Source organism: Stenella coeruleoalba (assembly GCF_951394435.1).
Source record: "Stenella coeruleoalba genome assembly, chromosome: 2".
Taxonomy (NCBI): domain Eukaryota; kingdom Metazoa; phylum Chordata; class Mammalia; order Artiodactyla; family Delphinidae; genus Stenella; species Stenella coeruleoalba.
In genome coordinates, this window is record NC_137147.1 from 171,095,389 (window position 1) to 171,110,646 (window position 15,258).

The window sequence follows — 15,258 nt, forward strand, 5'->3', positions numbered from 1 at the left end:
TGATGACCTGGTGCTGCAGGGTTGCTCTCTCTCTCCGTCTGCCCTGCCCCCATCCTTTCTGGCATGAATCATCTGAAGACAAATACACAACATCTATACAAGGATCCGGATAATCTGGACCTGGGGGCCTGAACACAGATCCCTCCTTCATAAGCACTTTGTACCCAAGGAAATAGTCAGGTTGAAAGGAGATTCGGCTGGCTTTTGCCGCAGGCTACCAGTACAGAAACTGTGTAAAATTAGCTCCTCCTTAAAGCAAGATTACCAGGTCCTTCTGTTGCAAAGTCACGGAGTCCTTGAGTTACCTGCGCCTTCAAACCCAACTGCCTGCCTTCCTGCTACCAGGCTTGGCTTTAACTTTCTAGATGATCTACCACTTCTTGGGTTTCAAGAAAAATTCTTTTAGGAGTTGAGGGGTCTCTTCTTCCCTTCCTGATGTGAGTTGAGCTCACCTCCTGGCAGGATGACTTTTCTTTGTCCTTTACAGCCTTCCGAATCTTTCTTCTCCTAAGTGGCCAAAATATGTCCCCCAGGCGGCCAAAGCACACAGGTGACTCAAGGTCAGAATCAGGAGCATAGGCCAGCCATTGTTCTGCACACGTTCTTCATCTAAATTAATCTAAAACCTTGCCTGAATGACCTGTAAACTGGCTCAAGTTATGCGCAGCGGCCTAACCTCTGTGTTCCCCACCCCCCAAAATGATGGGGCTCCTACAGATTAAAATATCACGCTGTCCCTACCAGGGAGCGTGTTACTTGTCTGTATCTGAAACAGCAGCACCCACGTTGCTCAGATTAGTTTCCCGTTTTGTTGTTGTTGTTTTTTTTTTGTGGACACTGTGCCTCCTCTTTTCACTTTCTGGGAAATTTGCCAGTGTTTCAAGGACTGGGTAAAGAACAAAATAAATATTTGTAGGTAGTTTAAAGGGAGAATGAGTAAGTTGGATGTAACCCTGTCCCTTCCAAAGAAAAGCATTGAATCCATTCAAATATTTTAAAGTCATTAACTGGAGAGATTCAAAAGGTTGATTTTACTAGTTTGCTTTTCAGATTTGTGATCAACGTGTGTGTGTGTGTGTGTGTGTGTGTGTGTGTGTGTGTGTGTGTGTGTGTGTGTGTGTGTGTGTGTGTGTGTGTATGTTGGGGAGAGGAAGAAGAGTCGAGAAAGTGTAGGGAAAGGAGTACAGACTTTTTAAGTCCAGCTGAAGAGATTGAAGTTGATTGCGTGAAAAGTCAGCTGCCTCTTTGTGTCTGTTAATCAAGTTCTAAACAGTTGGTGCCGGGAAGTGTTTACTCAAGAACCTTCAGCATATACCCTGTCTTTCTCACTGTCCTTTTAAAATGGGATTTCACTGAAATTTGGGACGTTCCGCAGTCGGCTGTTTATTTCTCTGGATATCAGCCTATTGGGAAGGCTGATTCTGTGTCTGAGATTAAAGAGACGGGAGAAGCGGCTTCCAGCAAAGGCTCCTGCCGGCGATCCTGGGAAATGTTTTCCTTCCTAGGCTGCGGAGTCGCCGCAGTTGGTGGCAGGGGCCACAGGCCGTGCGGGTCCCGGGCAGGAGAGCGCATCACCTGTTGGGGCCTACGGGAGCGCGCGGCGCGGGACTGGCCTGGGCACAGCCCGCGTTCCTCGGGGGCCCGGCCCGCGGGCGGGCGGACAGACGGACGGACGCGGGGACGCGCGCGCGGGGGGACGCGGGAGGCCCGGCGCTGGAATGCAGTTTTCCCCGGCGAGAGAGACTTTGTACCGGAGTGGAGAGTAGTTTGGGGTGGGGTTTCGCACCGTTCCCTCCTCCCCACCCCCGGGCCCCCTTCCAGGCGCTTTCTGGGAGCTTTTTCAGAACTGCGCTCTGAAGTTTAAAGACCAGCGAAGGGCCTGGGCCGTAGGCAGGGACAATGGAAGAAAATGAAAGCCAGAAATGTGAGCCGTGCCTTCCTTACTCAGCAGACAGCAGACAGATGCAGGGTAAGTAACAGGCTCATTCAAAGATGGAGTTACGGTTCCGCGTGTCCCTCGCCGCTGGAGGCTGCTTTTTAGAACTGCAGACCGGGCGCCTGGCACAGAAAAGGCGTATTTCTTGGGGTGGTGCGTTTCCCAAACTGAGTGGAGAGCTGTGAGCTGGACTTTATCTCTGGAAGGATTTGCTTAGTTAGTAAAAGAAGTGGCGGGGTGATGTCACGTTTGTAGCCCCGTAAGCCGTCAGTACGTGCTAGATCTCTAGGCAATGACAAATATATCGCTAAAAGCAGCTTTTCATACTCACGGCTCCAGCCGTGGGAGAGAGGAGCTCTTTCTGGAAAGCTCTTTCTGGGACGGCAACACTTCCATTCATTGGTTGGGGGATTCCATGAGGCAAAGGCACGTTGGATGCAAGTTTTGTCGTATTTGAGAGTTAAATCGCAGAGTTTGGGCTGTTTTCTTTTCCAGATCGGAACAGCAGGGGAGCACTTGTCCAAGTGGGGGAGAGATGGAAAACTCGGTGAATTTTCTGTATGCTTTCATTCAAAAGTTGGGAGCTGTTAGATAATTTTCTCCGAGCAGTTTCCCTTTGTGTTTATAATAGACTTGTCTTTTCTGTAGGGAATTTCCAGAAGCCTATGTTGTTCCAAAGAAATTTTGCAGTGGGGTTGGGTTGCAGTGGAGAAAGGACTCCTTTGCTGTGCAGTGTCTGACGTCTGTGATTCCAGAGCCTACCCTGCAGTATCATACAGGCAGCATGTTCAGACACCAAACAATTGAGAAGCCCCCAGCCCCCAGCCTATCCCAGGTTCATCCGGGGGCCAGTTAGTAACGGTGTTTGCCGGGCTGCTGTGATGTGCGTGGGAGAAGCAACTGCACAGGGGGAAAGGTGTGTGTTTTTTAAAAAGGCAAAAGGGAAGTAACGAATGACTCATCCGCACCGAAAATGCAAAACTAAGCCAGACAGAAGAAAATGCAATTAGAAGAGATAGACGCACACACACTCCCACCCACCCACCAGTGAAATGCAGGAAACCTTAAGACCAGTAAATCCTGGAGAATCCCAGTCGCATAGCCATCAACTAGCCAGCTGTGTTTGTGCTTCCAAAGCACCACGCTCTCCTCAGTGGGGCTCCCTCACCTCCCTTTCTCTCCCCATGTTGATAGACAGGATCCTCCAGCAGGAATTCAACCTCTGGGCTTCTGTTGAAATAAAAATACTCAGAATCTAGAGGGGCAACAAGAGTGGGACCGATTTAAGAAACGACTTTCAAACAACCGTAGCAATTCGAAGATACTTCACAGGCTGGAGACCGTCAGACTGAGTGTGATCACTTTCTTTCTTCATTCATTCAACGAATATTGAGCATCTGTTACTTGGGAGTTACTGTTTTAGCTGCTGGGGATCCAGCAATGACCAAAATAGACTAAAAACACTTGCCTTCATTGAATTTTTATTCTGAGGGCCAAGTTTGGGGGGAAGGGGAGTGGTGGAGCTAGACAATGAACAAATAAGGAAAAGAGATGGCATATTAGGTGGCAGGGTTACCAGATTTGGCAAAGAAAAATACAGAATGCTTAGTTAAATTTGAATTTCAGATAAACGGCAAATAATTTTTTAGTATAAGTATATCCCATGCAATATTCAGGACATACTTATGCTAAAAATTATTCGTTATTTATCTGAAATTCAAATTTAACTGGGCATCTTTTATTTTAGCTAGTAACTCTGTTAGGTGGAAATAAGGCCGTGGGGAAAAATAAGGCAGGGAAAGGGAGGATTGAGTGTGGGGAGGGGGCAGGGGGTGAACCCGTAGTAAGGTCATTAGGGAGAACGTCACTGCTGTGATATTTGAACAAACATCCGAAAGAAGGAAGAGCATTTTCAAAGAACAGAGTGGGGAAAGGACGGGAAGAAAAGAGGTTAAGAGATAATTCTAGGCCATATCGGGTAGGGCCTGTGAGAGTGTAGTAAGGACTTGGGCATCTGTTTCAAGGGAGGTGGGAGCTGCTGGCAGGTCTGAGTGGTCTCATAAAGGGTGGATCCTGGGTGCTGTACTGAGAATCACCCCAGTGGGAGTGGGGGAGGGCAGGGAGCCCAGTTGGGAGGCTTCCACAGTAAACCAGGCCCTCGCTTGGGCCAGCGGGTAGGGTAGTAGAGTATTGAGGATGAAGCCAGATTTGCCAAGGTATTGGATATGGGGGTGTACGAGAGACAGAGGAGTCAGAGATGAGTTCAAAAATTTTGGTCTGCGCCTTTGGGGAGTTGCCATTTACCTGAATGGGAAAGTGTTTGAGAGGAGTAGCTGAGAGGGTGTTTAATGGCTTGGAAGTGGGTGGAGAGCAGAAAATCTTTTGCATATGGTGGGATCGAGAGGCTTATCAGGCGTCCAAGTGGAGATGATGTTGATTGCGATTTGGATATTCATGGCTGGAATTGAGGAGAGGGGGACCGGGGATTGTGAACGATGGGCTAGGATTGGGTCCATGTGCAGAAGAAAAGGTCCCAGAGATGCGCCCCGGGGCACACCAGCATTTAGAGGTCAGGGAGGCTGGAGAGACTGTGAAAGGGAGCTAAGAATCCCAGTTAGATTTCTAAGATCCGGTTGAGTCCTGGGTGAAAATGGTGCTGTGAAGGAGTGTGGCCTCCTCTCCAGTTCTTTGATGCGCGAGAGGCCCACGCAGGGAGGCCAGGCCTCTGATACCGGCATCACCCGAGATGCCACACGCCCACTCCTATCCTTGCACACTCGATCGCATTTGGCATTGTAATGCCGGTGGCAGTGTGGTGTTCGGGGGCAGAGAACATACCTTCTTTGTCTTCACATCCCCAGCACCTAACTGAGCACCAGGCATGAGACAGCGATCAAGAAATTCGCGCTGAACAGAAGGCTAATTATACCACCCCAGGGCTTTGAGTTTATCAATCTACAATAGATAAGGATCCCTTGGGTGATCATGTAACTTGTTCAAACCGAGACAGTTTTGAGAGTGAAAGGGGGGAATGCTATAAATAATTTCGCTGGGACGACAGTTGTAACCCAGAACTGTTTGGCAAACTGGGCGCATATGGTCACCTCGAGAATAGCTCTTATAAATGAGGCTCCCAGGGCTAAATCGTCAGCTAGTGAGTAATAACAGTGTGAAAGGGTACTCGCAAGTGCACAGAGGTGCTTAGTAATTAGCGGTTGAATTTGAATCTAACCATATCACGCTTCTTTTGAAGGCCCTGGACTCCTCAGAGGGGTCCTGGGGGTTCCTGGGGATGCCTGTCCACCCACAGCAGCCCTGAGGCGACTGCTTTTGCTCTGGCCCCAAAGGTCTTGAAACCCCTGTGCAAGTGAAGTGCAGTCAGCCACCTGCTTACCTCTGCCACCCCTGATTCTCCCGTGTCTTAAGATACTAGTATTTACTGTGGTGGTAATCATTTCACAATATATAAGTGTATCAATTCAATACATTGTACACCTCAAACTCAGACAAGGTTACATGTCAATTATATCTCAATGAAGCTGGAAAAAAGAATAGTATTGGCAGCCCCACAGAATGCAAGCTCGGGGAGTCCCAGACATTTTGGTCTCTGCTCCCGGTCTCCTCTAAAATTGCCCCATCGGTTTCTGTCTCTTATCCTGCTTTACTCTTCAGAGCACTGATCACTGTGTGACATTTATATGCACATTATCTGTTCGTTGTCTGTCCCCCTAATTATAATGTGGATCCTCTTTGAGGGAAGGGAATTAAGTCTATCTAGATCGCCATTCCACTACACTTCCTAACTCCTTTCAGTGTTTGGAGCAGTCACTCAATAAATATTTGCAAAAAAATGAATCAATCAATTAATCAGCAAACCAACCTTTGAGACAACAATGCTCTCCTGGGTAGGGGAGGGGCTGTTGCTATTTTGTCTAAAATCTCTTCCAGAAACCTCTTTTTTTAAATTTTGTAAGGTTTTTAGAGCATTGTACATAATGATCTGGTTTCAGCTGTAATTTCTGTGCCCGTTTGTCTCTGGTGGTGATCTTTATGATATTAACAAGAGGGCTGGCAAACTGAGGAACCCTGTGGGCCCCCAACAGAATGTGTGATAGATACGTAGGAGTCAGATAACCTGATCGCCGTAATGTCTGTGGCTTAGCATAATCAAGGTTCATTCTTTTGAATGCACTGGAATGTGGACATTCTTGGCCGAGTGGAACTGCTGGGTGGTTTACCTCCAGACCACCCCGGGGCCTAGGTTCCTTCTGTCTAGTTATGACGCCATTCCCCAGGCTCTGGGAGGCTTCTGCTGGAGCTTTTGCATTTAACCGGCCAAAGGGGAAAGGGAAAGGGCACGGAAGATTATTCAGGAGGTCAGGGGCCAGGACTACAGGTGGCCCACATCACTTCTGCCCACATGGCATTGCCCGGGATTAGAACAAGACCCCAGCTAGATGAAGGGGACTGGAAAATGCACTTGTCTTTTGTGTGCACAGGAGGATGTTATGGTTTGAATACACAGACAGACAAAATGTGGCTGCTGCCGTGGTAGATCCAGGTAGATTGTACAGCGAGTCAAAGCTGCAACTCCCCGCGATGTTCCGATGCAAGAGAGCATCCCGGCACAATTGAAAAAGCGACACCTTAGAGACAGCTGACCAGCAGCCACTAGGAAGCAGTGGGGGACTCCTTCCCTAGGAGGCCAGGGCCTGCCTAATCTGACCCAGGAATACAATGTCAGAAAAGCCATCAGCCCTGTTCCTGGCTCTCGGGTAGCAGGCAGGCGTGGGATGCCTAAATGATGCCAGGTCCGGATCCCATTCTGCAGGTCAGCCGACCCAGCCCAGGCAACCCGAGAGGGGGCCAAGAAGCCAGTCTCGGCAGCTCCCGCGGCTCCCGCCTGCAGGATGATTTGCTGTGTGGGTGTCTACCTTTGGATGACCCATCTTCCATAATCCTCTGCCTCCCCGGCATACCTGGTACATACCTGCCCCTCCCCATGTCCCCACTTTCTACTTTTCCTTTCCAGAAGCCTCCATCCCAGCCAGGAGGCCCTTTGAAACTCAGAAGAGTCTCTCCCTGGCACTTCTGCTCTCTTGATCCCCACCCACTCCTGCTTGGGAAGGGTTGGAGGGGCCATTCTCCCCTGGAAGCTCCCAGCTGGAAACGAGCTGCCGGAGGGATGGCTCTGGGCTGGGGAGGGGTAGGGAGGGAAAACTGGAAGCCTTGTCTCCAGGCTCCAGCTTCATTATTTGTTTGACCCCGATTCCCAGAATAGCAAACAGCTCGACACACCCAGACTTAAATGTTAGCACCAAAGTGCCCTCCAGGCAAGGGTTAGCACTGTGTTTCTGTTTGCACGCCTGGGACAGCATGTCCATGTGGATGGTGAGGAATTGGTGGGACTTGAGATCTCTGACTCCGCGCTGTGGAATTGTGACTACGCGTCCTCTGCTGCTCCCCTTTGTTTGTTTCCTCCTCGGCTGAAAGATCCCATTCTCCCCAGATGACCGGAATGGGAGAGCAGTCTCCTCTCCCTCGGGCATGGGAGTCGGTGGCTTCCAAGAACTGAGTCTCATGGTGGGAGAGGCTCCAGTGACCGGGAGGCTTCGTGTGGGAACAGTTGGGTTGTTATGGGTGCCGTGAAAGTGGAGCAGGGGCCTGGTGGGGACCCGTGAGCAGATGGGGCCCAGAGCTGAGTGAGGGGCAGGCAGGTGAGGCCGGGGAGGGAGTGGGCGCCCAGGGCAGTTAGGTGTCTGCCAGGGGCAGTGCACTGGTGCCATTCGCTGCTGCCCTCCACCTCGCCTTAAACCTCCGTAAGCACCTGGAGACATTTTAGAAGAATCCACACGACAGAAAAAATGGAGAAGTAACCTAAGATTGACGTGACCTTCTTAGTGGGCAGTGTTAGGAAGGGTGGGGCTCGGAGGGTCGCAGAGTTGGGGGCTGCTCAAAAGTGGATGTTGACAGATGGACTCTGAACTCCCAGCTCTGCCCCTCCCCGCTCCTTTCCCAATTTATCTCAAAGAACGTGCAAAACTCTTTTCAGTCTCCAAGGGATTGCTGTTCTGGCGGTTTTGACCCCTTCTGAGGATCCTGAGATGAAACAGAATGGTTCTTGTGAGTCTGTGTGGCAAAGCAAGGCCGAATGGAACTTTCTGCCCTTGTTGGTAGTTGAAGAACAGGAGTGTTTATCCTTATGGGTGTATGTGGATGCTTGTGTTATGTCCAGGTGAAGAAATCACCTTCCCAGCGATTCCATCCTGCTAATTAATCTAGCTATCCTGGATGACTTTTCAAATATATTATTTTCATGATGTCAGAAGTAATCAAGGGCATTTCCTGGCGGTCCAGTGGTTAGGACTCCGTGCTTCCAATGCAGGGGGCACAGGTTCAATCCCTGGTTGGGGAACTAAGATCCCACAAGCCGTGCGGTATGGTCAAAAAAAAAAAGAAAAAAAAGTAATCGTAAAAATCCACTTGGAAGTCAGCTGTGTTATATCACATATATAACAAATTTGGCTAATACAAAACTCACATGCACACACTCACTCAAGAAGATAAGGCTGAACCTCTTCAGATTGCCCACATATTTACCAACCTGAGATACGGCATTTTCTGTACCTGGCTTTATCCCGTAGATCCTATTACCTCTGTGTCGTTAGAGAAGAAACCACAAATAAGGTAGCCATCGCGTGAGCCCATATAACGAGAAGGTAAACTAAGTGAATGGAATTATAGTTAATCTCCCAATATCTTTTTTTTTTTTCCAACCCAAAGGTCTTTATTGGATGCTTACTAATGATTAGCACGGGCTGAGTGCTAAGGGAAATTCCAAAGAAACACGTGCATGAAAGCTCATAATACACAGTCGCGTTCTCTTCTCACAATTTTCTTATTGATCCTGCAGTATCGATAGCACAGGTAATGTTATCGCACTCTCCACTTTGTAGGTAGGAAATCAAGACAGACACACCAGACGGCTTGGCTAAAACCACATGTAGAGTTGGCAGTGGAGCAGGGCCTAGTGCTCAGGGCTTCTGTGTGATTCCTACCGCCATCCCCTTCCCTGTTGAAAAAATACTTCACTCAATAATTGCGTAACATGAGGTGCTCCCATGTTCAAGGTGATTTTCAGTGGAAGACTCTTCTTCTCATCATTTGAAGAAAAAGGGAACCATTTCCACCCATTCTTCCAGATTTCAATTCCGTTATTTCAGGAGTGATTTGAGCCTCCCTGGTTTCATACTGAGTCCCAGAGCCTTTTTATTTATTTGTTTTTTTCAATGTCTTTTAATCCAATAGTTCTGTCTTCTCCTCCTTCTACACGTACTGCTGAAACTAATGAAAAGGAGAATGAACTAATTGGGCTCTTTTTTTTCCCTTCCCTTTCCTCATCAGTATCTGATGGAGAAGCTGTAATTAGCCATGTAATGAGAAGTGAAGGGTAAACGAGAAGAATTATTACCAGAACACACACCTAGGGGTGAAAAACTGGAGCAGGACAAAGAGCCAGAGATTACAGTATTTTCTGTGCCTAAGCAAGGCTGTTGTACCTACAGTTCTAGACACGAGCATTTCTAGGTAAAGAAGAGGGAAACTGTATTGGTGTCATTGCCTCTGGAGGAGCTAGTTTACGTGTAAACTCTGGACACGTGTTGGTTTATATCACTGGTGTCAAGATTTAGTTCTCTGAGACTCTATCCTAAAACTCTTAAATATTGGGTGTATTTTCTGTACTTAATTTTTTAAGATAATTAGCAAATACACTCTTAAATTGGAAACTTATTTTTTTTAAAATAATTTAGAGTATATTTATAATAAAAAATTTTTAAAAATTAAAAAAATGGGACTTCCTTGGCAGTCCGGTGGTTAAGACCCCGTGCTTCAAAGGCAGGGGGCGCGAGTTCAGTCCCTGGTCGGGGACCTGGGATCCCACATGCTGCGTGGCACAGCACAGCCAAAAAATAATTAAAAAATTAACAAATAGAGAGTATTTAAAAGATTTAAATTTGCATATCTAATAGCAGTTCAACCATGCTTATTTTATTAATGAAGACAGTGAGGCTGAGAGGGGTCCCATCGTTTGTCCTGAGTCTAGGATTAAAGGCAGGACTCCTGAGACCCAGCCCTGTGCTTTTCCAGGGAATGCAGTGGACGAGGATACCTTACTCTGCCTGCGTCTGCGTTACTGTATATGAGCTGCTCTCCATGAAGAGAACTTGCAAGCTTCTCAAGTACTTCAGAATGCTTATTACTTTCTCTTCCTATTCTGTTTTTTGTTCTGTTTTGTTTTGGTGTTTTTTTTTTAAGAAGTAACTCCTGGGACTTCCCTGGTGGCGCAGTGGTTAAGAATCCGCCTGCCATTGTAGGGAACATGGGTTCGAGCCCTGGTCCAGGAAGATCCCACATGCCGTGGAGCAACTAGGCCTGTGCGCCACAACTACTGAGCCTGTGCTCTAGAGCCTGTGAGCCACAGCTACTGAGCCTGTGTGCCACAACTACTGAAGCCCACATGCCTAGAGCCTGTGCTCCGCAACAAGAGAAGCCACCGCAATGAAAAGCCTGCGCACTGCAACGAAGAGTAGCCCCCACTCGCCGCAACTACAGAAAGCCCGCATGCAGCAACGAAGACCCAACGCAGCCAAAAATAAATAAATTCATTTTTAAAAAAAAGGAAGTAACTCCTCTTTCTCAGTTAACTGGAATAGTCAAACCTGACACTCCATTTGCCACCCATTGAGAATGAGTGGGGATTCGCTATGCGTGGTCGTTGCCAGCCTCAGTTGCTCAGTTCTAAGTAGGAATCACTTGTTCCTACCTGGCCAGCTCAGAGGCCAGGTGTCTGGGTCAGGACCTTCAAAATGCACCATCTCTCTTCCCTTTTCATTGAGTATTTCAGATAAAGTCTGTTTCAAGTAAAACATGTCTAAGCCTTTACATCCCCTCGATTATTACCTGTAATAATATTCTTCGGCTTGCTTGGTTTGTGATAATACGGAGAAATTGAATTTTCAAGTGGTTCACGTGTCCATGATTATAACGGCTATTTTTGGTCTTGGAGATAAAACAGATGTTTCAGAAACCACCTTCAGATTATAAAAATATACAAAATCCTGTTACCAGGATGAAACTGTGTTTAAAAATAAAGAAATAATCAGAATCACGGAAGTTAACTTTTCTGTAATTACAGATGAAGGTGAAGGGTAACCCAAATTGCCTGCAAACTAGTCCGACCAGGGGTTCTTGTTTTGAATAACCTCAGGGAAGGAGTCAGAAATGGTAGAGTTTTTGCCTCAACATCTTGATTTCTAAAGTGCAGTTTTGCATATTTCTTCGATTGTTGATTTGCTCCCCTTCTTGCCACACACACACACACACACACACACGCACAAATGTGCTAAGTTGCATTCATGTTTTAACAGCTGCTCCAAATGCTCTTGGTGCCCTGTAGATGAGATTTCTAGTGTGAAATCATTAATTGTGAGCTGTATCTTTTTTGTTTTTCAGAGCAAGGAAAGAGCAATTTGCAGGTAGCATCCTTAGAAGATGCAGAATGTCGCAGAACCAAGGAACGCCTTTCTAATGGAAACAGTCGCGTTTCAGCTTCCAAATCTTCCCGAAACATCCCAAGGAGACACACTCTAGGTGGACCTCGAAGTTCCAAAGAAATACTGGGAATGCAAACATCAGAGATGGATCGTAAGAGAGAAGCTTTCCTAGAACATCTGAAGCAGAAATACCCCCATCATGCCACAGCCATCATGGGCCACCAAGAGAGGCTGAGAGACCAGGTACAGATATATGCTGCCGTTTCACTCTGCGGAGCTCATTCTTTTTTTTGTTTGTTTCTTCTTCTTCTTCCACTTTTATTGAGATATAATTGGTCTGTGGCACTGTACATTTCAAGTATACAGCATAATGATTTGACTTACATTCATCACGAAATGATTATCACAGAAAATTGAGTGAACATCTATCATCTCATTTAGATACAAAATGAAAGAAATAGAAAAACAATTTTCTTCCTTGTGATGAGAGCTCTTAGGGTTACTCTCTAAACAGCTTTCATATATAACCTACGACAGTATTATTACATTTATCATGTTTACTTTACATCCCGAGTACTTATTTATTTTATGACTGGAAGTGTGTACCTTTTGACCACCTTCATCCGATTCCCCCTCCCCGTGCAAAGCTCATTCTTCAATGAACATGAGGGAAAGTAAAGACCTTCAGTTTAAAGGGGAAACAAATAGTTGAGTGGGTTGTGCCCACTGTTGCATTGTCCCAGATCTCTTTGGGGGGTTATGGGAAGGAGGCAGATTGGTTTGACCTGACGGCTTAGCCCTTTTTATCAGCAACAGTCAGAGAACCGGAGGTGAGAGAAGAGAGACCCGGAGAATATGCAGTTCCCCTAAAAGAGCATCCCACCTTCAGCCACAAATACATGTAAAGTGCAGGCAACGCACGGGTATCACTTGACTGAGTAAAGCACGGGACCAACTAATGTGAACCCCGATAGCACTGAGTGCTGGGCACAGTGAATGAATGAATACATGCATACGTACGTACATAGATTTTTCAGGCTAAAACAGAGCATGCAAAGGGGTAGACTTGTGATGAACCCCTTTTCCTTAAAAAGCTGACATTAGGGTTTTGTTTTCTGCTCTTTTCTCTTTTCTAATCGGAGATGTTTTCCTTTTGCGCTCTTGGCTTTCTGCTGTCATCAGCTACCTGTTTTCTCAGGTTATCTTGACAACCATACAGATACCACCACCCGACTGTGGCTCGGGATGCTTTTGTTTCTTGGCTGTGTGTATAGTTACTTGTTAGCAGACAGCGTGGGTTTGGGGTTACAGGAGTTGGGGGGGCCACCCTCCTCTGTACCCCTCACAGATAGGCGTCTCCATCTGCGGATGGAGACCATGGTAACGGAAGCAGAGCACACTTAGCCATAGGACTGGTCGGGACAAGGGCAGGCTGTTATTGATTTCGACACTAATCGAAATTAGTAGAGAGACAGGTAGAGAGACAAGCTCTGTGTCTTAAGTCTGCTCTCTCGCCAGTTAGTTACAAAAGCGATGTCTAACTCGCCTTTTGATCGTCCGTGGAAGCGGAGATTGGCACCAGCCTGAGTAATTTAAATCTATACTTTATCCGCAGTCTCCTGTGCCCCTTTAAATGGAAGCTTCTCTTCTATGAATCTTCATCAGAGTGCCTAAAAATGTGAAATATGCCTCATGAACTGTATGTTGAAAAGTTCACATTCCCAAGAGGCAGTAGGCCCAGAAGAAGAGAAACAAGAGAAGAATCCGGGTTGATGTAGTAGAGATGAGCAGATTAATTCTTCAGTAAATAAGAAAAGGATGGCCATCTTCACTTCAAGCATATATAGAAAATACCCCTATTTGCTTTTATTTCTATTTATTTATTTTTTAAATTTATCTCCCCATCCCAGTTTGATTGAGATATAGTTGACATATAACAAAAATACCTCTATTTTCTATTGATAGTTGGACACTATCCATTTAATTAATGGAGTTTGTGCCTCTCTCTGTGTCATAATATATGAGGCATCATACTTTATCCAGTGCTCTTCAGATCGAGGAAACTCAGGACAGTTACGATTATACAATTTGGTAAAGAAAAGTTGGAATTTGAATCCAGTTAAATCTAAATCCTTGTTTATTCCACTGTTCTATTAGTTGAAAATCATTGCGTATAGAGTAGATAGTATGGTCTGTGTATGAGGGATAAGGGACATGGTGTGTGTGTGTGTGTGTGTGTGTGTGAGAGAGAGAGAGAGAGAGAGAGAGAGAGAAAGAGAGAGAGAGAAAGAGGCTATAGGGACAGCGATCTGGGTGAAGGAGGCTAGAGAGTTGATTTGTGTTGAGTGAGGAAGGCAAATGTATATTTTTGAAGTTAAAATGTATTATTTTGCAGAGAAATATAGAAATTAGTCTGTCAAAAATGTTAACTTTTCCATTTAAAAATTTTTTCAATTGCTGTAACTGTTATTATTTGTGATGTCATAATTGTTGCTACTACCATGATGATGATGGCTTTGGATAAAGTTATTATATGGGGAGCCTAAAAATAACCAGAAGGTTGTAAAGGGCGATGGTGTCAAAAGACAGAGAGTAATGAATGTGGCTGAGTGGCCTCAAGCTCCAATCTCCTGTCACTTGCATCTCCGCCATAATGTAGTCTGGCCACGGCTGGTCAGCTGCCCCTTCGTTGGGTAATTTGAGATGAATTCTTGTGTATTTCAAGCTGACTATCCAAAAGGGGAAAGGTTGTGATGCGTGGATCTGTGTGTACGTTTTTCCTTCTGCTGCTGTGTTGCAAAGGAACCTTAATCAGCACTGTAAACATGAGAGATAAGCTTAGGTGAGGACTTAGGAAATTCCTATAGACAGCACTTCACCTTCTGTCTTTTTCATTCTTTTTCTCCTACCGCCCATTTCATCTTTCCTGTCCTCTTCTCCACAACACGCTTTGCTCCTCCCTGACCTTCTGACAATGGATGACTCCAGGCTTCCTTTACAGGAAGATCACGTGACCCGCCGTAAGGAGGAATGCACATATCACAGGTCTGATGCACTTTCCAGATAGGGAGTTTCTAAACACCGCAGACTCTTCTGGTGGCTGTTTTCTTGGTTGCTTCCCAGAAAAGTGGCCTTAGTGAGAAGAGCGCCAGTGAGAGAAGTCAAGGATAACGTGACAAAAATGCTGTATCCAGTTACTATACATGAAATATCTTGGTGCTGAGGGAATCCAGGTTCTAATTCCTTGGTATCAAACATCAGGAGAATCAGAGCACGCCTTATGTTTTGAAATATGAATTCAAACACTTGGAAGATTCCTGGTTGAAAACTTATACTGGAGACTTTGAAAATAAGTCAGTCAAGAATTTTCTTCTGTCTAAATTATTGAAAAGCACAAAGGTTTCCTTTACTCTCTTCTACTATCTTTAAAAAATGCAGGTGACAGTATTGCGGAATAGGGCTTATCTGCATAATAGTAGACGGGATCTTTATTGACTCCCCAGCAGACTCCTGTGAGGCAGGCGGGCTGTGAAGCTGCATCATCTGGCAGCGGAAAGGCTTGGCTCTGGGGTCAGGCAGGACTGGGTTGGAATCCAGTCTCCACCATATGCTCGTTGCATGATTTGGAGCTAATGACTTAATCTTTCTGTTTCAGTTACCTCATTTGTCAAGGGAAGATAATACCTATATCACAGAGTATTGAGAAAGAGAATGATGGATTCTCTTCCTGTTTCAGTGGCAGCTCTTAGCATGACAGTATTCTGATTT

General features: G+C 46.1%; 1 protein-coding gene across 13 annotated transcripts in view; it reads left to right on the forward strand.

The window, feature by feature from the left end:
- Positions 1 to 15,258, forward strand: part of KIAA1217 — a 497,403-nt gene that overhangs the window by 167,976 nt on the left and 314,169 nt on the right. For 8 of the 13 annotated variants that reach the window (XM_079912072.1, XM_079912066.1, XM_079912078.1 and 5 more), the window contains exons 1-2: positions 1,387 to 1,969; positions 11,450 to 11,733. In XM_079912072.1, coding sequence (XP_079768198.1) covers positions 1,900 to 1,969; positions 11,450 to 11,733 — 354 coding nt within the window. In that variant the 5' untranslated portion in view covers positions 1,387 to 1,899. Of the gene's footprint in view, positions 1 to 1,386; positions 1,970 to 11,449; positions 11,734 to 15,258 lie in introns of those variants that run through there. The other 5 variants (XM_079912073.1, XM_079912070.1, XM_079912071.1 and 2 more) reach the window with 2 other exon arrangements.